This window comes from Cavia porcellus, unplaced genomic scaffold (assembly GCF_034190915.1).
Source record: "Cavia porcellus strain 051 isolate PalLab524CR breed Dunkin Hartley unplaced genomic scaffold, mCavPor4.1 scaffold_1, whole genome shotgun sequence".
NCBI classification, from domain to species: Eukaryota; Metazoa; Chordata; class Mammalia; order Rodentia; family Caviidae; genus Cavia; species Cavia porcellus.
Genome location: NW_026947484.1, coordinates 235,894,051 through 235,916,001, shown reverse-complemented (window position 1 = coordinate 235,916,001; position 21,951 = coordinate 235,894,051). Strand labels below are relative to the sequence as shown.

Sequence of the window (21,951 nt, the reverse complement as noted above, 5' to 3'; positions counted from 1 at the left end):
TCTATGAGTACTCCTACGCTGTTCCACAAGGTATTTCTTCTGCTTGAGTTATCTAGAGTTGGTTTCTGTTATCTGGAAAGGAACCTTGAGCGGGAAGTGGCTGTAGGCAAGAGAACCTTAGAGAAAGGGATGAGGGAGGGAAGCTGAGATTGGCTGGCTGGTTATTTAGGACAAAGAACAGTAACGGTTTTGTGAGCATATCAGGGTAATATTTTCATGACATGCAATGGTAAAAAGCAAAATGTTAACCATTATCCTGGATCACCGCACATTGAAAGCAACAATTATCTCCTGCAAACCCACGCGCTTCTTTTATTGATTCCTATCTGCTCACACAAAGATAAATGATGAATTTATGTGTTCAAATTCTCAGATCATAATGCAGATCAACACACTGGCTCTTTCTAAGACTGTCCTGAAAGAATCCAATTTCTTACAGATTGGAGGCAGAGATAACTGGAAGCCAAGTTTTATGAGCTGCCAAATTACAAAGCCAGCTGAATCCAGCCCTTGCCTGGTCGCGTATGTGTAATTCAGGGACTCGATCAGGTAAGTGTCGTGGTTCAAGAATTGGAATGGCGGCATAGACTAATAACAGAAGAACTGAGGGAACTCTGCAACCCCAAAGCTCACTAAATCTCTGTCACCGGCCAAAAAAAATCCCTCTGATGTCTAATGAGCTGTTGTTGCTTTACACGAAGGTGCACCTCAGGGACCCCGTCTTGCAACCTTGCAGAAGGAAGCAATTATCCTCATCCTGCACTGGTTTCCCTGCTCATTAGCTTCAAACACGTAACTAGGGCCATGGACCAGAATGCCCCGGGGCAATTATAATGTGTAACTTGAGAGGTCATAATTAGCACACACTGTGCAATCAGTAACACACACACACACACACACACACAGATTTGCTAGTTTACATCAGTGTGGGAGAACACACTTGGGAACGGATTTTCTATGTAGGAAAAAAACAAACTTTTAGATTTTGGCTGTATGTATCAGCATATGGGTTTTTTTCCTCCTGAAAACTATGCATTGACTTGAGTAGTTGGAAACGTTTCTAAATATTTCCTTGGTTAGCTGCCTGAAACCTGGTCTCAGTAGTGGGCATTGCAGATCAAGCTGAGATGCAATGTGGTGTTATATTGGGAAGGAGTTCGAGGACATTGGAAATAGGAATATTAGAGGACATTCTTATATCCTGTTTTCATGTCTCCACGGTGGCCCGCAAAACTCTGGTGAAAGAAATTACCAGAACCTTTGAAACTGCTCCAGTGACTAAAGGCAAAGAAGATGCAGAAGACGCAGCACACCCGAAATGCGCCCTTATTTCCGTGACAGTGGACGGATCCCAGCAGAAGTGAACCGCCTACACTTACCTCGAGTAATATGGGGCACCGTTGTCCACGGTAGGCAGAAAAACCAGTAGGACCATTAGAAGCTTCCGGCCTGTTTTTATCATAGGACCTAACTACCAAGATGAAAGATTAGCCCACAGGGATCTTGTTTGCCTGTAAAACAAATAAGAAAAAGATAAAACCCAGTTTCAGGTCTACTGGAAAGAAAAAAAATAAATAACCAATTGAAGTCACTAATACAGCTCCATATCCAGTACGAGACCTCAGACCCTATGAGGGAGGTGTGGGCCCTGAGGGACAGTCCTGGAGCACCACAAGTACAGAAGTGTGTTTCCTCGACCCTTTCCCAAACAGATGGGTGGCTTTTTTCTGAAGAAACTTGGAAAAAAGAACAATTTTTAGTGATTATTAGAAATGGATTTAGAATGAATCACTCAGAATGCTTAACACTGCCACTAACTGGTCAGAGCAGAAGGTCCATCAGAGTCAGGTCAAAAGTAGAAATCTGACCAGAGTCTATTTCACAATAGTCCCTACGGCCGCCAAGTCCATCAAAGACAAAGTCATTTCCACTTTTTTTTTTTTTTTTTGGACTGAGGATCAAATTCACGACCAGGCAGGTGCTTACACCACTGAGCTAAGTCCCCAGCCCTCCGTCTCCACTTTTGCAGAGTTGAACTAGACATTCTCAGAGAAGCCAGAATAACATGCATCCCCAGGGAAATCACTCCTATCATTGTCACCACCAGGGGCTTGTTAGATGCAGGATGCAGGGTTCTGTGGTACCAAATTGCTCTTAACTATTTATTTTGGATAGTACAGAAGATTGCTGGATCTTGGAAAACAGCAGCGTTCTCTGTGGATCTATGGACCTATGGATCATTAAGTTTTATGAGGGGATGCTGCTCCAGATGGGGTCTTCCCTGGCACCTAGATATTGCAATGATCACAAACTCTCTTGTGTTCTATGCCAGTAATTAGGAAACACCAGAGGATATGCTATTTTCACATGGAAGAAAAATGACAGTAATACAACATCTTCCTCAGCATTGCATTTTCTGTCTGTGTCCTGCAGTTAAATGCGGGAGACACTATTTTTCTATCCCATTGGACATCATGCTGGTTTACAATGTTGACAGCATCATGATGATAGGATCTGACGATCTGGAGGTATCAAGTATCTTCAGTGACTTGGTAAAACACAAGAGTAAAAGGAAGAGGAAAAGTCTAAGAAAATGCAGGAGGCCTGCATCTCAGAGAAAGTTCTAGAGGCTCAGTAGTCTAAGTCATATTAGCACAGCCGGTACACAGGGAAGAGCAGGTAATAGCATTCTGCACACGTTTCCCTGAGAGGGGCACTGTGTTTGCTGGGCCTCTGGACTTCCCAGGTGACACATATATTTTGCCATGCTTCTCCAACCTGTTTACCAACTAGCTTGAAAGATGTCTCAGTTCCAAGCAGGGCCCAGAGAAAGAATCTATTCCTTGTGTTGCAGCAAATGTGTTGACCACAATGCTCTGGTGGATTCCAATGGCACTTGGGTTCTCAATGCAGACTGAGTGACAGAATGCAGCTGTGGTAAGCCTGGTGAAGAGACCCACTGCAGAGGCCTTTTGCAATCAGCAATCTATGACCTACCGCTTCAGTAAGCAGCTGTTACCCTCATGGGGGAAGCCTCTTGGCCTGCTATGGAGACTTGAAAAAGACTGATCTTGACCATGTATCTTAAGCCATTCATCATGAATTGGAATCCTCTGAGCTGCAAGGCCATGAAGATGGGTGTGGCCAGCAAAACCTTAGAAAGCAGTGTCCATAAGAGCAGGTCCTAGCAGGCGCACCAACTCCTACCGCATTGTGGCTTCTTCTTCAGCCTACAGCTATGCCTCATACAGAGTCACGTCCAGCCAGATCTGCTAACAACCCTGCTCAGATGAGTTCTAAAGGACCGGAGGGGAAGAACAGCTTTCCAGGGGACAGAATTTCGAAGAAGTACCTCAAGGTAAGAGTTGACAGTGACTCACGGGCTGAGCCCAGCATTTCGTGTGTGTGGTGAGGATTTACTTAGCACAAGACTGTGGGCGAAGAGGTATTTTGGATGTTCTGTTGGGGCAAGTCATTTGGGGGAAACATGGGATAATTACAGGAATAAACTCGGTTAATCAGATGACTTGCTCTAGAAGTCATTCAGGCTCCTTTTCAATCTCCCCAAGGCCTGTCCATGGGACTGAACAAAATGACCGTCATGTTAGGGCTGCAGGCTGTGCATTAACTCAGTCACAGGGAAGTCCTGCTACTGAGTTGGTTTCACCCAGGTTTTCTTACTTGCTAGGCCAAATACTTTTATTTTTATCTATTTTAACTAAATCCCTTCTATTCCTTGTCTTTCTCAAGTCTCTTGTGTATATGTATGTTGAGCATTGTTAAATTCATCGTTTAATTTACAGGATGTAAATGTTGAGACAATATCATAATGAAATAGGCACTGTGGGCACCCACGCTGAGATCCTACACTTGGAGTTGAATTCAGAAACTGATGGCCTTAGGGTTTTCTTGAAAAGGTATAAGTGTATTTTTTAATTGTAGGAGGAACTCTTGTGTTCTACTGAGAGAAGATTTTCCGGTGCAGATTTTGGAAGAGGGGTACATGTGAATTTGGGGTAGATTGTAGCAAATGTATCTTGCAGCTACCTTAGACCCAAGTCTTCATTTTGGAGGAATCCTTCCTCTAACTATAAAAAGCAAATGGAAGGAAATTTCTTTTCCTTTCCTTCCTGGGTTCTGGCCAGAGAGCAACACATGACCTAGCACAGCCAATCAGCTCTCAGTGCCCAAGGACTTTGAATTCTGAGGGAGTCACATGCAGTTTGTTTATAGTGACAGCATTTGAGTCAAGTGTCCCCAAGTACAACAGAGTTAACTGCATCAGGCACAGGGGTCCATGACAGTTGGCCCAGTGCATGTGATGAGAAATGATCGTAATCTTGCCGACGGTTTGGAGCATGGATTATGTCTTTTTTTTAAAAATCCATTTAGATTCTTTGTTTGTTTGTGTTTGTTTTCATTTTGTTTTATGAGACAAAGTCGCAATTTGTTGTCCAGGCTGGCCTTGAACTCATGGTGATCCTCTTGCCTCAGCCTCCCAACTGCTAGGATTACAGATGTGCGTTACCACACTCGTCTAGATTCTTATTTTTTTAATCCAGTATATCCTTACAACAAGCTCTTTTTTCCTGCAATACTGAGCCAGAGCTGGTTTCTATCATAACACGGAAGCCTGGCCAGCACAAAATTAACTGTCCTCGATGTCATGGCTGAGATGCTCCCAGGCTTCCTAGTGCCCTTGGAATCTGTGTCTTTTTGTTTGTTTGTTTCCTTTTTTTTTTTTGGTCTTTTTCATTTTTATCGGTACCAGGGATCGAACTCACGACTGCCTGCTTGCAAGGCAGGCGCTTATGCCGCTGAGCTAAATCCCCAGCCCCAGAATCTCCATGTCTTGACTGTCAGATTTTTTTATGCTTGCTTTCCTGAAGTTTAGAGTATTCACTTACTTTGCCCAATACACCCTTCCTTGGTTATCTAAGCTGACATTATCCACCTAAATGTTTCTGGAATTTTCATAGTTGCAATAAGTTGGTCAGACAGCTGGGAGGCTGAGGCAGGAGAATCACCATATGTTTGAAGCCAGCCTGAGCTACATAGTGAGTTCAAGACCAGCCTGAACTACAAAGTAAAACTCTTATCTTCAAAACAAAACAAGTTGGTCATAAATGTTTTCAAAGATTATATTCCTTGTGTTTTTTTTATCTTTTGAAGGAATAAAAATGTTAATGAGGTAAGTAGAGAATTCCCCATACTATTTGCTTTGAGTGGACTCGCGTTCCTGCATATCACTGGGATTTCTTTGTGCAAGCTTTGCTTCACTAGACAGGTGAGCGTGAACCAGACGTAGGCTAAGCGGAGTGGAATGTCTCAAAGGGAGCCCTGAGCAGCAACAGAGGCGGCCAGGGACGCGTTACTCTGAGCAGATTCCCTAACCCCAAGGCAGCCCCTTCCACCGCACCCTTTCCCGTGTGGAACCTGCTGCCCACGGACTGAAACTTCTCAAACTATGAGCCAAGATGAACCTCTCCTCCTGCGAGTTGTAGATGTCAGATACTGTGTCACAAAAATGCAAAAGTAATAGAGATACCAAAAGATCCTCAGATGGTGGTGAGCCAAAGGGGACCCGGCAGGTTTATCTAAGGTATTAAACAGCGAGAGTCTGATGCACCTCTCTCCTCTATGGGAATGCGGTCACCGATGGACCTGAGATTCCCGGGCCTGTTGGTCAAGGTGCTTCTCTGCTGGAGAGTTGGTTGTTTAGAGACCACTGCCAAAGTCAGGCTAGTCTGGTCGTCTCCGTGATTGCTGTGCACACCTTCTTCCTGAGCAGGTCCAGCAGACAAGGACAGACAGAGAAGTGTTAGTGCCGTGTGATCCCAGAGAGCATGGGCACCTTTGTCCTTCTGTTCCCCAGTGCCTGAGGCACCCACTGTGAACGACAGAACCTCCTCAGATGGCTTCCCTGCTCCGTATCTATGGACGCTGTGGACTACTTGCTCTCAGTCACAGTAATGGAACAATGACACTCAGTCGTGGTGGTAGCTCTCATTTTTCACTAGAAAAACATCTGCCAGCCCCTGTGTGGGCTTCTGTGGCACACAGGCCTTGTTGCTTCTGGGAAGCACCCTGTCACCACCTCCACCAACAACCACTGGTGAGAGGTCTCTGCGGTCACCGCACAGCAGCCTCCACCTGGCCTGTGGCCTTTGCCTCCTCTTTCCCCGCTCTCGCCTGCTGCCAGGGCACCCACTGGTGCCTTCCTCCAGTAGAACTCAGCCTTCCCTTCCACGGTCAGCGCTGGGCCCAGGCGTATGCTTCTCAGCAAGCCCCCTGGGGGAGCTGATACCGGTCAGCAGGACCCCTTCATGAAACACCCCTTCAGCTCCCAGAAGAGCCACACTGGTCATTCTCGTCTGAGGCCTCATCTCAAACTTGCAGCGCCTATAATCCTAGCACTCTGGAAGGCTGAGGCAGGAAAATCACAAGTTCAAGTCCAGCTTGGGTAACGTAGAGAAGACACTGTCTCAAAAACAAAACAATACAACTAAACTAAACTAAAGATACTTAGCAGCAGTTTACCTGATTACAATCGGGTAAGAAAGAGAACAAAACTCAGAGCTGGGGAGACAAATCTAATTTGGAATTCTGCTTCTGCCATCTACCGTATGTCCTTTTTTTTCTTTAAGTTATACTGGGGTTGAACTCAGTACCTTCCCAATTCCTTTTTTATTTTTTAGAGACAAGATCTTACTAAGTGGCCCAGATGGGACTCTATCTGCAGTCCCCTTGCCCCAGTCTCCCTTAGTGCTAGGATGACGCTGTGCTACCACGCCAGGCTGGAATGTCTCTTAAAAACAGCAACAGCCTGGGGGTTTAGCTCAGCAGCACAAGCGCATGTGTGGCAAGCACGAGGTTATGAGTTCAATCCCCGGTACCAAAAACAAAACAAAAACAACAGCAACAATAACAAGCGTCTCGTGCTAGGCATGGTTCTCCTGTGTAGTTCATACCTGCATCCTTGCTACTCGAGAATATTGCCTGAGCCTGGAGCTTGAGGCCTGCCTGGGCAACATAAAGAGATCCTATCTTTAAAACAAAACAAAACAAACGCTAATTCTAGTCTATGTGATTCGTAGAGGCTTAGAGATGGAGTAAGAGGCTTCGTTCAGTTAGTAGGTCTCAAGTATCTGCCGGGTGCCAGGCACCGGGTACTGGGCTAGGAGTGTGCCTAACATCTAGGGGAAATTGGCGAGTATAAACCCCCTGCCCCCCAGCTCATAACTAACCTGAAGGTCACTGTAAGTTCTCTCTTCCCTTGGCTGGCCTTGTACCTAGTCCAGCTGCCTCCCACCACTCTTAGATTCCTGTGAAACGGCACAGGACACATTGGGGTACATTCTTCCCCCAGGTCCCTGGTTAAGGCTTCTGCCTCCAGTCTGGTAGAAAGCTCCCATGTGCCCAGCTAAGCAATGAAGGGACAGTATCTCTCTCCTTTGCCCCCGCAGCCGGGAGGCAGAGGCAGCTCCAAGTGGACAGCATGGAGTTTCCTTCCCCTGAGGCCTGACTGAGACCGCTGACCTGGAGAGCAAGCAGGAGGTATGCACCGTGTGTTTCAGGCTGGGATAAAGGCCACTTCCTGAGGGGAGGAGAAAGAGAACGCCTAGGGACACAGATGACCTTTGTAGTCCTTTCTTGTTCTTTCTGGAAAGATTAGGAGGGGGAGAGACTGTGGCTCAGACCCGTTGCACGTTTTCAATGCTCTGGATCAGGAAGAATCTTCTTGGAAGAGCGGTCATGAGGCTGGGAGGAACAAGTCTGGTCATGGTGACCTGCTTTCTCTCTGTGTCGCCTTTCTGGTCGTCGTCCTCCTCCACCTATTGTAGAATTCCCACTGTTGAGGTTCCACCAATGTCCAGCTGTGGACAACTTCTCCTCACTGAATAAAGACCACACTCCTGGGCTGGCGCTCGAGACCTTTGAGAGTGGCCCGGACCCTGGCTTCTCACGGTGCCGCTCAGCACATCCACTGAGCTGGTGCACCTTCCATCACATGAACTATTCGCTTTTCCCATCATTGCTGGTGACATCCCAATCCCTGCCTTTGCTCACATTATTTCTTCTCTAGAACTTTCCCTCCCACCTTTCCATGTCGCTTCCCAACCCATCCTCCTGCTATCTGCCAGCCTCCGTTGGCTGGATGGCAAAAATGTTCTTATTTTTCTCTGTACAGAGTCTCTTGCAGGTAGTAGGCACTCCATAAATGCACGTTCTGTCAGTTAGAGAGTGAGTCTCCCTGACCGCATATCAGATATTAAAGGGCTTCAGAGCTGGTGTTGACTTTGATACATATACGATGGTACAGACATGGCTGAGCTTCTCCATCTCTTCCACTCTATAATTTCTGAGCATCCTTTTCCTGGGGTCAAGTCATAAGGCTGAACTGAGCTGTCATTCCTGAGTCAGAAAAAGTAAGAGTTAGGTCAAAGATTTAAAAGCTGAGAACTGAGGTTGAACATCAAAAAGGGGTCCTACGACCAAGTAGAGTTTGGGCCAGGTGTGCCTGACTGCAGAGCTGGGAAACACTGAGTAGATGAATACAAATCACACCCTTAATGGGAAGGAAGAGTAACTTCCAGTCCAAAGCCAACACCAGGCATCGGACAGAGGCCGTAAGGCAGCGTTTGGTTCAGGTGGCCCAGCGTGACTTCTTTGTAGGGTTGCATCAGGCCCGTCTGGACCTATGGCTTCTTCTCCACCAGCACCAGTGTTCAAGGCTTGGAGCCAGGTCTACAAGTTTCCAGAAAGCATTTGTCTCCTTCTTCCATCTTGTTTGAACCGTCCTTCAATCAAGTCGGCCGGCCTCTAGCCAGACCCATCTGTCTGGCTGTGGTGAGATGCAGGCCTCCTTAATCTGTCTTGGCCAGGAGAGCCAGATATGGCTCTGAGATCCACCCTCTGAGCAGCTGCTCACTTCCCACGTCTCTGCTCTCCTCCATCCCTGCCTATCAACAGGAAGACAAGATGAAAATGGTCGTGGGCCCTCTTCCCTGCTGTGTGTGGGCGGACGTGGGCCCCCCAGTGAGAGCAGGCGGGACAAGGTCCCCAGAGGGGAACTAGTGCCTGCTGACAGCTGGCGGCCAGGGAGGTTGGAGTTCTTTGGTCTAGGGCAGAGGCTGGGCAATGGACGTAGCGATGCTGGTGCTTTTTTACTAAAAGCAAGTGGACACTGATTGGAATTTCATATGGGAAAGGGGCTTCCAAGGACCAGAGGGAGCAGCCTCTAGAAACAGGGACTTGGCCTTGCCCCAGGAGGAGGACATGCGGGAAGCCAACATAGTGAAGAGGATGGCAGCTGGCAGAGCCTGATTGGCGCTTTCAAACCTCAGCATGTCAGCAGCCAATATCTCTAAGTCCTCCGCACTGTGGTCAAATCTAATTGTAAAGTCTGGTAAGCAGTGGCCTTGTCCACCCCAGACACTCAGGATTGCTTTCCTAGCAGCCAGCTGCTCAGTCCCTGCAGCCCAAGGTGGCTACACACCTTGGTGACAAGAGCACACCCTGCCAAGCCAGCTGCCCCGCTGGCACAGTGAAGGCGCACTCTTCAGGCCTCAGGAACTTCCCACCCCTAAACCTGGGCAATGCTTTTACAGGCTGTTCCTTCCCTGTGGCCTTTGATAAGTAAGTCAGTGCAGTTAACCTGCTTTAAGGGAGAAGTGCCGGGGTTCGAACACCCAGCCTGGAGTCAGGGTTCCTGATCCCTATTTCTGGTCTCACAGCGGAACAGCTTTGTGGCAATCCTTAAAGGATCATTTCCCCTCTGGGACCCGTTGGGACCTTCTCCAGGTCTCAGGATTTGTTTCTGAACTCCATTCCTTGGCGCCTTCCTCTGCTTCCCTGTTCCTCCCTCCCACTGCAAGGGCTGCTCAGGACTGCTGCCCAAACGGCGAGCTGCTGTAGGTCCTGTGGCTGATGAGGCGAGACGCTTTTGGGTGGACACAGTGGCACAGGGCTGAACCTCAGGAAACCGAGTTCCTGGACCGAAGGACAGGCCCTGATGATGTCTCAAGAATACAGACAGGCAGATGTAGGGGAAGGATCCTGGGTTTCATGCGGAGGCTATAGAAGAAGCCTTCTGCTTGTAAGCTTTCCTTCCCTAAAACACAGGAAGTTCTACCTCTGATTCATACGGAAATTCTGGATCTTTGTGTGATGCTTACTCATCTCAGAGGTGGTTATCGGAGCTGTCACTGCCAGCAGGGTGGCTGTGTTGACCAGGGTGCACTTTCGTCAAAAAATAATAACCTTTTCCTAGGCTTAGTTCCTTTGGCTTGGCTGAACCAGCCCCAGGAGATCTCTTGGGCTCCAGCCAAGGATACCCAGCTGACCAGTGAGGAGCCCAGGGAGGGGAGCAAGTTAAAGATATGATTTGGTCTAGACAGCTTGAGACTTTCTCCAAACCCTGGAGAGGTGGAGCAGGAGGTGAAAGACGTGTGAGGCAGAGGAGCAACTGCAGGTGATGCAGGAAGAGGACAGGGGGCTTCAGGCTGCCAGGAAGAACCCCTTGGTTTCAAGTGCCATAGTACCTGGGCATCGCTGTGGCTACAGGGTGCTGTACTGTGGGGAATCACACCTTGGGCAGAGGGTTCCAGGCCTGAATTCCTGCTCTAGCATGACTGGAACATTGTCTGTCTCTCTGGGCTCATTTTCCTAGCAATAAAATGAGAATGGAAGGACAGATGCTCCTCTACTGACAGTGGGCTCCATCCTGATAAAAGCCATCGTGAGCTGAAAATGCACTTAATCCACTTCCGTTACTTAGTGTAGCGCACTGTGGACTATCGATCATGCGAATGGTGGCTTCCATATGTACCAAGCCAGGAAGAGATCAAAATTAAAAATTCCAAGGAAAGTTCCTACCGAGGTCTACTGTCCTCATACCTTGGTAAAGCAGGGCCATGGTAAGACCTGGTCAATCTGCACTGAGCCCTGTGGTGCATGCCTGGCACAGATCCGCCGTGCTTGGGGCATTCCGTAAATGGGATTTACTTCCCACTTTCCTGATCACCTTACTTTGGATTTGTGCAGAGACAGACCCTTTTTAAGGTAGCAATCTCAGTTCTGACTTCCCCTCCTTTCCATGGTCCTTGTGCATAGTGGATTGCTGTTTGGTGTCTGCACTGACAAACACACTGCTCTAGAGACCAGTGGAACCTTTGGAGTTCCACTCGGGGAGAGCCTGAGATTGTGTTAATTTAAGTCTGTTTCCTCGTCACGTAACCTCACCACTGTGAACTCCTAAGAGGCCATTTCCCGAACAGTTTTACCTGAGTGTGTGGTGGTGGGGTGCTGGGGATTGAACTCTGGGCCTCATGCATGCAAGGCAAGCACTTTGTCACAGAGCTGTATACCCAGTCACCCTCCCCCCATCTCACTTTAAATTTTGAGACAGGGTCTTGCTAAGTCGCCCAAACTTGTCATCCTCCTGACTCATCAGCCTGTGGCGTGGCAGGGATTACAGGCGTGGGCCACTAGTTTCTGCACACATTTATCTAAACGTTAAAACTACCCTTCAGAGAAGCGGGGCAGGGACCGATTCCTTCACCACTGCACACACAGAGGGCCCAGAGAGCAACGCTGGAGGCTGAGTATATGGGAGATCAGGCCCTGGAGGCCGTGTCCCACTGTTCCTGCAGGCATATGGTGGGTGGGCGAAGCCGCTTGTGGGAAAGGCCAGTGCTGGCCTTTGGGCCCCTGGTTAATGTGCCCAAGCCAAGGGTACAGGCAAGCCAGTGACCCTGCCTTCTCCCGAAGAACCTCACACAGCAGGATGTGTTTGGGATCACAGAGTGCGGGAGGGGGAGAGGACACCTCCTCCAAGCCAGTCCAGTCCTGGGGATGGAGCAGCACCCTCCAAAGTATGACATGAACTAAACCTGCCAGATAAAGCAAAGAAAATTTTAGCATGAGAAAGTCTCAACTATTGCATGGAAAAAACATTACAAACGATTGCTTATATATCTGAAATGCAAACTTCCTTGGGCTTTCTAATTATTTATTCATTTATTTATTGGGTTTTTGAGACAGCGTCTCACTGTTTAGTCCAGGCTGGCCTCAAACTGGTGGTGATCCTCTTACCTCAGCATTAGGAGTGCTGGGATTACAGGTGTGTGCCACTGTGCCCGGTGGGGCATCCTGTATTTTTATTTGCTATATCTGGACCTCTGGAGTGCACATGAAAGCCTTCAGGTTGGGCACTCAAGGTCCTCCCAAGAGGCCTGAGCCTTGCTGTCACTTCTGTCTCCCTTCGGTTCCACACCAGCCAGACGGGATCACACACCCATGCTTCACATCCTCCCTACCCGATACCATCTCTGACCTTTGCAAATACTAGTCCCTCTGGCTGGAATGACTTCCATTATCTCTGCATTTGGAAAGACTGCCTGTCCTCTCAGAGCCCATCTTGTTGTTGTTTTGCTTATGATTTTGTTTTTTCAGACAGGGTCTTGGTACATATTCCAGGCTGGCCTTGAGCTCGCTATATAACCTAAGCTGGTTTCAAACCTGAGGGGCCCCTCTGTTTCAGCCTCCTGAGTGCTACGATTACATGTGTGCACTACCACACATGGCTTTTGCTCTTTATTTATGTTTTGTTTCTCATATAAAAGGCAGCCTGGGATATAACTAAACTCATGTATCTTTTATTTCACTTATATCCATTTAGCTACAAAGGTCTCAAGTTTCTCTTTCTTTATGGAAGAGTAGCACCCCACTGTGTATAAACACATTTTCTTAACCATTCATTGTTGATGGGCATACAGGTTGATTCCAAGATTTAGCTATTATAAACTATGCTGTTAGACATAGGTATGCATGTATCCCTTTAATATGATGTCTCTAACTCTTTCTGGAAGATACCTAGAAGGAGATTAGCTGGGTCAAATGGAATTTTTAGTTTTAGTTTTCTGAGGAATCTCCACGGTGGTTATACTACTTTACCTGAAGGCTCTCCATAGTGGTGACACTAATTTACATACCTACCAACAATCTAGAAGGGTTCCTTTTCTCTCTGTAGCCTCGCCAGCATTTATTACAGTACGTGATTTCTTATGGTAGCCATTCTTTGTAGCGTAGCTGGCATCTCAGTATTGTTTTAATTTGTATTTTTCTAACGGCAAGTCATACTGAGCATTTTTTCACTATTTATTGGCTGCACTACTTCTGAGAAGTGTCTATTCATTTCACCTGCCCATTTTTTTTATTAGATCCTTACATATTTTGGGAAAGGCGTTTTCTTTTTTCAGTTCATGATAAAAATTTTAAAAAGGACCAAGGATGCAGGTCAATGCCAAGGCCCTGGGGTTAATTCCTAGTATGAAGTATGAAAGAAAGAAAGGAAGAGGTCTGCAGCACACAAAAACCACAAACCAAACCAAAACCTTAACCTCCTAACCTATAAGCCCTCTGAATTTTTGGAGGTCAGCTCCTCTCGGGCAGAACTGACCACATTTTCTCTGTTGTGTAACATTTCCACCAATAGCGCCCGCCGGTGCTCCACCTAAGACACTTGACTTCTGCAGGCTGATCCTGTACCCCCGCTTCTGCCCCGCCCTGTGCTGCCCACACCAGCGATTCCCCAGTATGTATTTATTGTGGTGAAGGGAACGGTGGGTAGGAGGTTGCATGTCTGGGTGCCCGCTTGAGTTAGATCCCAGACTTGCCTTCCTGCCCTGGTTCGGGTCTCTCCCAGAGGCCACCTGTCCCTCCCAGAGGCTGGAGAACAAAGGAAGGGGTTTTTTGGGAGTCACTGGAGGGTCTACACTAAATGTAGACTTTCTGGAAATCTTCTCTAGGAGTCCAGGGAGACTCTGGGGGCTCTCATGCAGCTAAGAGAGGTAGGAAAGAAATAAAACTTGGAAACAGGGAGTGTGCACTGTGTGAGGAAGGGGACTTGGAGATAATTAATGCCAGAGAAAAACAGAACATAGCTTTGGGGTACAGCAGAGAGCACTGTTTCAAGAGTCATGCAACATGGATCTTCTCTCTGATTTTATCTTGGACCAAAAGAAAGGAAATAAATAGATGAGTACCCACAATGTACTTCTGTGTAGGTTTCATTCAGATTTTCCTACAAAAGTGGGGTTCAAAGACGATAAATGTCCGACCTACAGACAGGCAGCCCAGTGTATTTAGGAAACAGGACACAGATTACTGATGCTGTCAAGGTTAAATGAAATAAAATGAAGGGCATGGCACCATTTTTAAGGTCCACCCCTCTCTCAGTTCTACCAGTAGGATATTTCTACACGAGAAAGAAAAAATAATCCTCAATTATGGGGCAAAAAGTGAAAGCAGGAAATAGACACGAAGAGGCCAGGGACCCGAGAGATGCAGGGCTGTGCAGATGTTAGGCAGGCCTGAAGCTTCTCCCTGGCTCTCACTGGGTCACAGGTGAGCGGAATTCAAGTCGGGCTTGGGACACAGCGGGGGAGGTCCTGGAGGCACAGCTTGCAAAATGCACTCGTAGAAATCGGAGAGGAAAAGTCGGCGGGCTTCCCGCAGGACCTGGGGTTGGGAGTGGGGTGCGTTTCCTGCGTACCTAGGAAAGGTACCTTCCTGCGTACCGAGGAAGGACGCCCTTCGGCAGCCTGCAAGCGCCGCGGGCTGGGAGGGCCAGGGCCCGAGGGCTTCCTTGGAGAAAGGAACTCGGCTGAGGAAACCAAAGGACGGCGCGGGGTCCCCCAACTCCGCCTCCTGGCGCCCCCGGCAGCCTCCGTGGAAAGAGGCGGCTGGGGGAGGGGGACGCCCGCAGCGCTCCGCGCGCTCTCCCCGGCGGCCGCGGCCAGCAGCCTCGGCGTCCGCCCGCGCGCTGGCACCGCGCAGGGAGCGCTGCGGAACCAGGACCGCCGGCCTCCGGGGCTCCGCGGGAAGAAGGCGCGCCCGGCTCCGGGCTGCGGGCGGGACGCGGGCCCCGGCGGGAGGGGGCGCTGCAGCCCAGCCTCCGCCCCCTGCGCCACCGCGCGCCCAGACCGAGCTGCGGGGGCGCGGTCCGCCCGGCGCCGAGGGCCGCGAGCACCGGCCCGGTCCCGCCCCGCGGCCCGCCCCGCCCCGCCCCGCCGGCCCGCCGCGCTGTGAATGAAGGCAGGCGCCGCCGCGAGCCGGCTGCCAGCCACACGGCCCCGCCGGCCTCCCGGGAGGCGCGCGCCCCGCGGAGATGTACGGTAAGGAGGGCTCGGCCCCGCCGCAAACTTCCAGGGCGCGGACCTTTGTCCCCGCGCGCGGCCCGGCGAGCCGTGAGAGCGCCGCCGACCCGGCATCCGGCCGCCCGAGCCGGGCGCTCTGTGCGCGCGCCGGTGCCGGGAGGACAAAGATGCGGCCGCCGGGGACGCCGGTCCTCGGGTCCTCGGGTCCTCGGCTCCCGCGTGGGCAGGCGCTGGGCAGTGGCAGGGCAGGGGTCCGGGCCTCGGGGAGCAGGTCCTTCTGCGAGCCGCGTGGGCTGGGCGTGTTGGTGGAGGTGGCCGTGTGACAGCGTGCGCAGGATTAACAAAGCGGTTTGCGCCCAGGAGTTTCCTGCGGGAAGCGGAGCCGCGGCGGAGGGAGGCGCGCTGCCGCCTTCCGCGGGCTCCGGGATGTGGCTGGCGGCGCCGGCGGTGTGGCGGCCGCGCGAGAGCCAGCGCGGGGAGTCGTCCCTCGCTCCCTTGGTGGACTTGGCCGCCCTCCTGCCCGTGGCCTCAGGCTTGTGGGCTTGCAGATCGGCCCGCCACAGGGATGGAGGGCGCAGCGCAGCCCTGACCTCTCCCCCTTGCCCAGCTATCGCCCGCTACCACTTGCATCAGTTCAGCAGAGCAGCACTGTGGGCTGCTGTGCTCGGTACAATGTGCCAGGAACCTCTCTAGCTTTGCAGGCAGAGTGGTTGAAGAAGAAAGCGCCCGGGGTCCCACACTGCAGCTGGTAGACTGGAGTCCTGGAGATGCAGTCCGGTTTAGGAAGGGGCTGCATCACAGAGCCTCCAAGGGCAGGTGTGTGTGTGTGTGTGTGTGTGTGTGTGTGTGTGTGACCATACAGCAGAGCCCAAGACTAACAGCTAGCTGTTCTAGGACCACCAAAACAATTGGAGCCGTGTTCACCTTCTACTCCCAAGGCCTCGTAGCACCTGGGGGAAGACACATTCCCAGTTTAACCGATCAGTGAGCCTGCTTAATGCCTCGCTCTGCAGACTGTGAGTCACAAAGTTTGTTAGAGGCAGAAGAAGCTGGGAGCATGCTGGGAAGGCTCAGCAGTGGCGGACCCTTGTTTAGAAGACAGAGACTCAACTTTGAACCAGTGGCCTTCCTTGGCCTGTTGGGAATAAATGCATCTGTTTTCTGAGCCAGGTGGAAGCATCAGCAGGCCCCCTCAGTATTAGGAGTGGGCGGCGTGGGGGGCGTGGAGTGGGGGGTGGGTGTCAACCTCAGTTTGCACTGCTGACCTGTGGGCACTGCGGGAGGATGTTGCTGAATTTGTCCTGTACCAGCGTGCGAGGTTGTGAGGTTCCCACGATATATATGTATTTTTTTTCCTTTTCTCTCTTTCTTTCTTAACTCTGTTTTTCCACTATTTTCTGCAGAGGGAGCAGCCTGAAGCTGCAGATCATTTGACAAAAGCATGTGACTGCAGGGCACCTGCAGTGGGAAGCAGTTAGGACAGGCCGGTCAGAATGGCAGGAATCAGGAACCCTGTTTCTTCTGCATCACCCGTCACACTGCGCTGCTAATCTGCTGATTTCTCCAGGGTATCTGAGAGTTCAGGGTCCCTGGATCCAATAAATCCGGGGAGCTCGGGGAGGAACAGATGGGTAAACTGGGAAGCCAGCACATCTGGGGTGCTATTTTCAGATACACCCCAAATTTGCTGTTCTCTTTAATAGTAAGTTTTTATTTCCCCAGATACAAACAGCACAGAATGGTTCATAGAAAGATTTTGATGAGAAGGTCCTTTGGGACATCCCGGTGAAAGAAAGTTGCGATGGTGCTGGGTGGGAGATGCCAGTCATTCCCAGCCTAGTCTTCTAGGGCAGCTTGTCTGCCTGGAGTTTAGTTTGTGGAAAGAAATAGTCCAGTGATACTGTAACCGTTCTCTCCCTAGAAGTCAATATAGTGATGGAGAGAGGTGGGAGTGGTCAGCTGGGAGGGCATATGGCCTCATACATTTCCTATGATTGTTCTTTTTCTCGTTTTCCAAGAGATTTAGCCACACTTTGCTGGTGTAAGGCAAAGTGAAAGCTGGGGTCTCCTGACTCGTTCCTTTTCCCTCTGGCTTCCACTTTTCTGTGATTTTTCAAATAGGGGCTCATTAGGAAAATGCCACCAGGAGTTTTATTAACTAATGAGTAGTGAGAACCTAGGTGGAGGCGGACGTTGCCTAAGAACTTTAGGTAAAGGTGCCATTTGACCACCCACCTTATGATTTAAATTCTTATCCTTTAATACTTCCCTGCGTGGCAGCTCTGGGCGTGTCTGCATGACCCCCTCTTATCCCCTCCTCACTCATCTCTGCTCCCCATGTCTTCCTGTCTTCCCTGCAGGGTATAGGGTTGTCTGGGACAGAAGGAATCCTAGCCCATCTCAGACTAAGAGCCCGTTTACAGCCAAGTGACCCCATGCAAGTGGAGTTTCTAGGAATCCTATCTTAGTGTAAAGTGTTAGGGTGTCCGTCCACCCCCCAGGTCTGTCGGGACCCTCACCATGGGGCAGCTACCACTTTGTAAGAGTCTCTGCATTTGCAGACAGGGTACGCAGAAGACCTCGTCCCTGTGAGGTCCTCTTGGGCCTTCACCCCTCTCTCTTCCCTCTGGCAGCCCCTGCACCCCGTTTGCAGCACCTCCCCTAAACACACAGATCGCCTTGGCCTTGCTGCTTTCTCTTCCTCCCCCAGACTCTCCCCAGAGGTCCCCCACAGCGCACTCCTTGACCAAGTCACTTTCTGAAAGCCTGTCCAAATGGGCAAAAATAGTTTCTGCAGTCTTGGTTATACTTAGGAACGTGGATTGACAAGGGACATGGACAAATAGATGCACTTTGTACTAGGATGGGAAGCCCATGATGAGTTCTCTGCAGAAGTATGTTCCCGTTGGCTTTGCCTGCTGTTGGAGTTGAGTGCCTGGCCTTTCTCCCATGCCGATCACCTGGGCCTGAGCTCTGGCCTTCCTTCCTGGGAGCACCACATTTACTTGAGCTAAGGCCCTCTGAGAAATGCTTCCTCCAGACTGAGGACAACTGGCCTTGAAGACCAACTGAGGATTTCCCCTCCTACGTACTCTGCACCCACTTCCACTAAACCCAAATCTGCTTCAACTAATTCTTCTACACCTGAAGTGCTTTGCACCTCTTGTCCTGTGATTGCAAGTGTCCTGTAGGGAAATAGCGTGGTGTAACAAGCCTGGGAAGCCTGCTTGGCGGAGACTCTTGTGTGGTCTGTGCACCTGTTGTGAAAAGAACAGAGAAACTGGCGAGCCAGGCTGACTCTTCCTGGGTGCAGAGATTCACTTGCATGCAATCTCCATGGCACTGCTGCCCTGGTCACAGGTGACCCTGCGAATCTGAAACATGTTCACACGTACAATTCCCTGTGCACGTGTATGCTCTGACCTCCTCTCCTGAGTCTTGAGCCTTCTGCAGCTCATGGCAGATGGCTGGTGCTGTAGGAGCTGCTGGCCCGCCCCTCCAATGCCCCATCCCTTTATTCCCCTCAGGAGAGGACCTGGTAGGTGGGGCTGAGTTTTTCCCTTGTTGCTCATAGTTCAGCGATTCAGCTGCTGTTTCCATCTCGCACAGACATAAAAATACGGAGTTCATAGCACTTTTTAGAAAATCTGTAGAAGAGAGGAAAAAGAAAGTCCCTTGAATCCTATTCATTAAGACCCACCTGTTGGGGTTGGAGACGTAACTGGGTGGCGTAGCCATGCGTTTAAACCCCAGTACCACAAACAAACAGCAAAAACAACAAAGCGTCTCCATTTATCTTGCGATGTAAACTGCCATTGTGATTGTGCATCTAACCTTCTGATTTTTCCTTTCTCTTCCTTTCTACATCCTGCCTGTGTCACCCTTGACTGGCGTGTTTCAAGGTGAAGGCCTCAGAGGCCCCATGCTGGCCTGGACCCAGATCTGCCCTCAGTGACCTTGGACCCCAGCTTTTCTGAACCTCATTTCTCCCCCTAAAAAGGTGACAACTTCCACCTCACCGGAGAGGAGAGTTAGAACAAGAGCAGCCCCGACTTTCCCTGTTCTTTCTTCAACTCTTTTTCTCCTACTTCCTAGTTTTTAAAAAAGTCAAAAATCAAATAAGCAAGAAGTTACATCCTACAGCTTAAGAATAGTACTTGTGATTTTGTTACTTACGTCAAGCTAAAGAAACTCTAATAAATTCTTTCCTGGTAGTGAGCCAGTTATAGAAAATCTGAACATATAGCAAGCTGTGAAATATTACTTTGATACCTCTCCTTCTACATATTTATATAGTTCAAATTATTAATTTTAATGCTTTTTCTTTTTCTTTTTTCTTTTTTTTTTTTTTTGTTCAAGGATCGAGCTCGCAACCTCATGCTTGCCACTGGGCTATGTCCCCAGCCTGGAATTACTAATTTTATACTATTTTTGTATTCTTTTTCTTTCCACATAGCATTAGCATATAAGCACTTTCCTCGTCCTAAGTTACCGAAAACTTTCTGGTTACGATTTAAAATGCGTATTTATAGCCGGGTATGGTGGCACACGTCCATAATCCCAGCACTTGGGAGGCTGACATAAGAAGGTCACTATAAGTTTGAGGCCAGTTTGGACTACAAAGTAAGCTCAAGGCCAGCCTGAATTGCATAGTGAGACCTTGTCTCAGAAAGACAAAAAATAAACAAACAAAATAAATAAAAACCAATGTATTTATTTAGCACAGGGGTAGAGTGTGGGCTTCAGACCTGCATTAGCCTGAGACAAATCAGCTTAAGAAGAGAGAGATTTCTCTTGGCCCATTGTTTTGGAGGTGCACAGTCAATTGGCCTTGTTGGTTGGGGCCTATGGTGAGGCAGCACATGATGATCAAAGCCAGTGGCACAGGATGCTGCTCATATGTGTCTGGATAGTAAAAAGTGGGAGACAGGGCAGGGCCCCAGTTCCAACATCCCCTTCAGGCACCCCTGCTCTCCAGGGGTCAGCCAACACCAACCTGACTTCCTTCCCGGAGGCCTCTCTTCAAGGTTCTGCCACCTTCCAGGAGCACCAAGGCAAGCAGCAGCCTTTAACTTGTGGGGACATCGCTGATCTGAGCAATAGCAGACCCCCGAATGTGGGTCTATACTGGTCTAAGTTGATGGGGGACTATGTGATGTTTTAATCCATGTGTACATAATGTAATATACAAACCAGGCTAAGTGTATCTGTCTCCTCAGACATCATTTTTCTTGTGGTGAGAATATTTATAACCCTTTTTCTAGTTAAAAACAAATATACAGTACAATATACAGTACAGTGGCCCAGTGCTCACTAATGGAGAAGCTGTTTGTGCCCGTGGCTTTCTGGGAACTTTGGAATTTTTCCCTGGGCTTTACCCTCTGAACTGTACTACGCAGGTATGTGATGATTTTGAAGACTTGTTGTGTGTTGTCAGGTTGTTTTCAGTTTGTATGAGTTAGACCCCCTCCAGTAGCTGAGAGTGCCCAGTTCCCTGTACGCTAGAAAACATCAAACCCTCAGATCCTATCCCCATCTTTGTTAATTTGATAGAGGAGTTCATATCATTTTAAATTGCATTCTTCATTACTAGTGAAGCTCAATACTTCCCATGCCTTTTAACCATTTGCGTGTCAGTGACTTGCCACGTGAGTAGGAGTGCTGTGTTTATTGAGCGTGTTAACCATTTGGCTGGCAGATGCTTTATGTTGTGTTGATAAACCATCAGGTATTTGTTGTATGATGCATGATGTAACATGGAGTAGCAGAGAGAATACAAATGTGTGTCTAAGTCTTTCTATCAAGAAGACTACAATCTAAGTGTGCAAACAAGTTGTAAAACATGCAGAAAATAAAACCCTATAAAAATACGCTCAATAAAATCACACAGTGATTGACTAGATGAAATGGAGCTGCTCACCCAGCAGTCAGCCTGCAGTGTCTTGAGATGGAAGAGACTGTACAAGGTGTACTTTTTTTTTTTTGTCTTTTTCATTTTTATTGGTACCAGGGAGCGAACTCACAACTGCCTGCTTGCAAGGCAGGCGCTTATGCCTCTGAGCTCAAACCCCAGCCCCACAAGGTGTACTTTTCATGCCTTGCCTGATTTAACTTTTCCCAAATTCTAGGAATTAAGAATTACTATGCCCGCTTTAGAAACAAGAAAATGGAAGAGTTGAGAGGCTCAGCCATTTATGGCATAGGGCTGAGATTTGAACTAGGCATCCCAGCTCCAAAATGTGCTCCAGACCCTCTCGTTGCGGGTCTAGAATATGCTGAGTCTTGTGGAGAATGGGCTCTCCATTGTGGAGCTCTCTGAGTCCCTTAGATCCACGCATGTTCTGTGCGGAGAATGGGCTCTCCATTGTGGAGCTCTCTGTGTCCCTTAGATCCACGCGTGTTCTGTGCAGGAGGTTGGGAAGATGCCCGAGCTGCTACGAGTGGCCGGGCCCTTTTGCTGGTTCCAGGTCAAAGCAAAGCTGGGGGCTCTCACGGTGGATGGAGCCCCAGCCTCTGCCTCCTGGCACCTTTCCTGTCCCCTTCACCATTGTTTTGCTTTGTCCAGGAGAAAAGATCACAGGGAGAGCCAAGGGTAGAAGGCAGAATGCGGGAACCAGCTGTGGGGTGACAAATGAGGAAGTGTGGGCGTGCGTGTCAGAGAGGAGACCGGCAGGCAGGTTGACAGGTGGGCAGAGAATTGAGCCACAGGACCCCGGACAGAGAGCTCGTCTTTCTCTGAGCCCATCCCCTGCCCTGGAAAATGGGGAGAGTTAGTCTGCCTCCCTGGTGA

At 49.4% G+C, this 21,951-nt stretch overlaps 1 protein-coding gene across 4 annotated transcripts in view; it reads left to right on the top strand.

Annotated features, from left to right (window-relative positions):
- The first annotated feature begins 14,390 nt into the window (after window positions 1-14,390).
- Window positions 14,391-21,951, top strand: part of Efr3b (EFR3 homolog B) — an 81,140-nt gene continuing 73,579 nt past the window's right edge. For 3 of the 4 annotated variants that reach the window (XM_063231415.1, XM_063231412.1, XM_063231408.1), the window contains exon 1: window positions 15,053-15,179. In XM_063231415.1, coding sequence (XP_063087485.1) covers window positions 15,173-15,179 — 7 coding nt within the window. In that variant the 5' untranslated portion in view covers window positions 15,053-15,172. Of the gene's footprint in view, window positions 14,410-15,052; window positions 15,180-21,951 lie in introns of those variants that run through there. The other variant, XM_023566314.2, reaches the window with a different exon arrangement.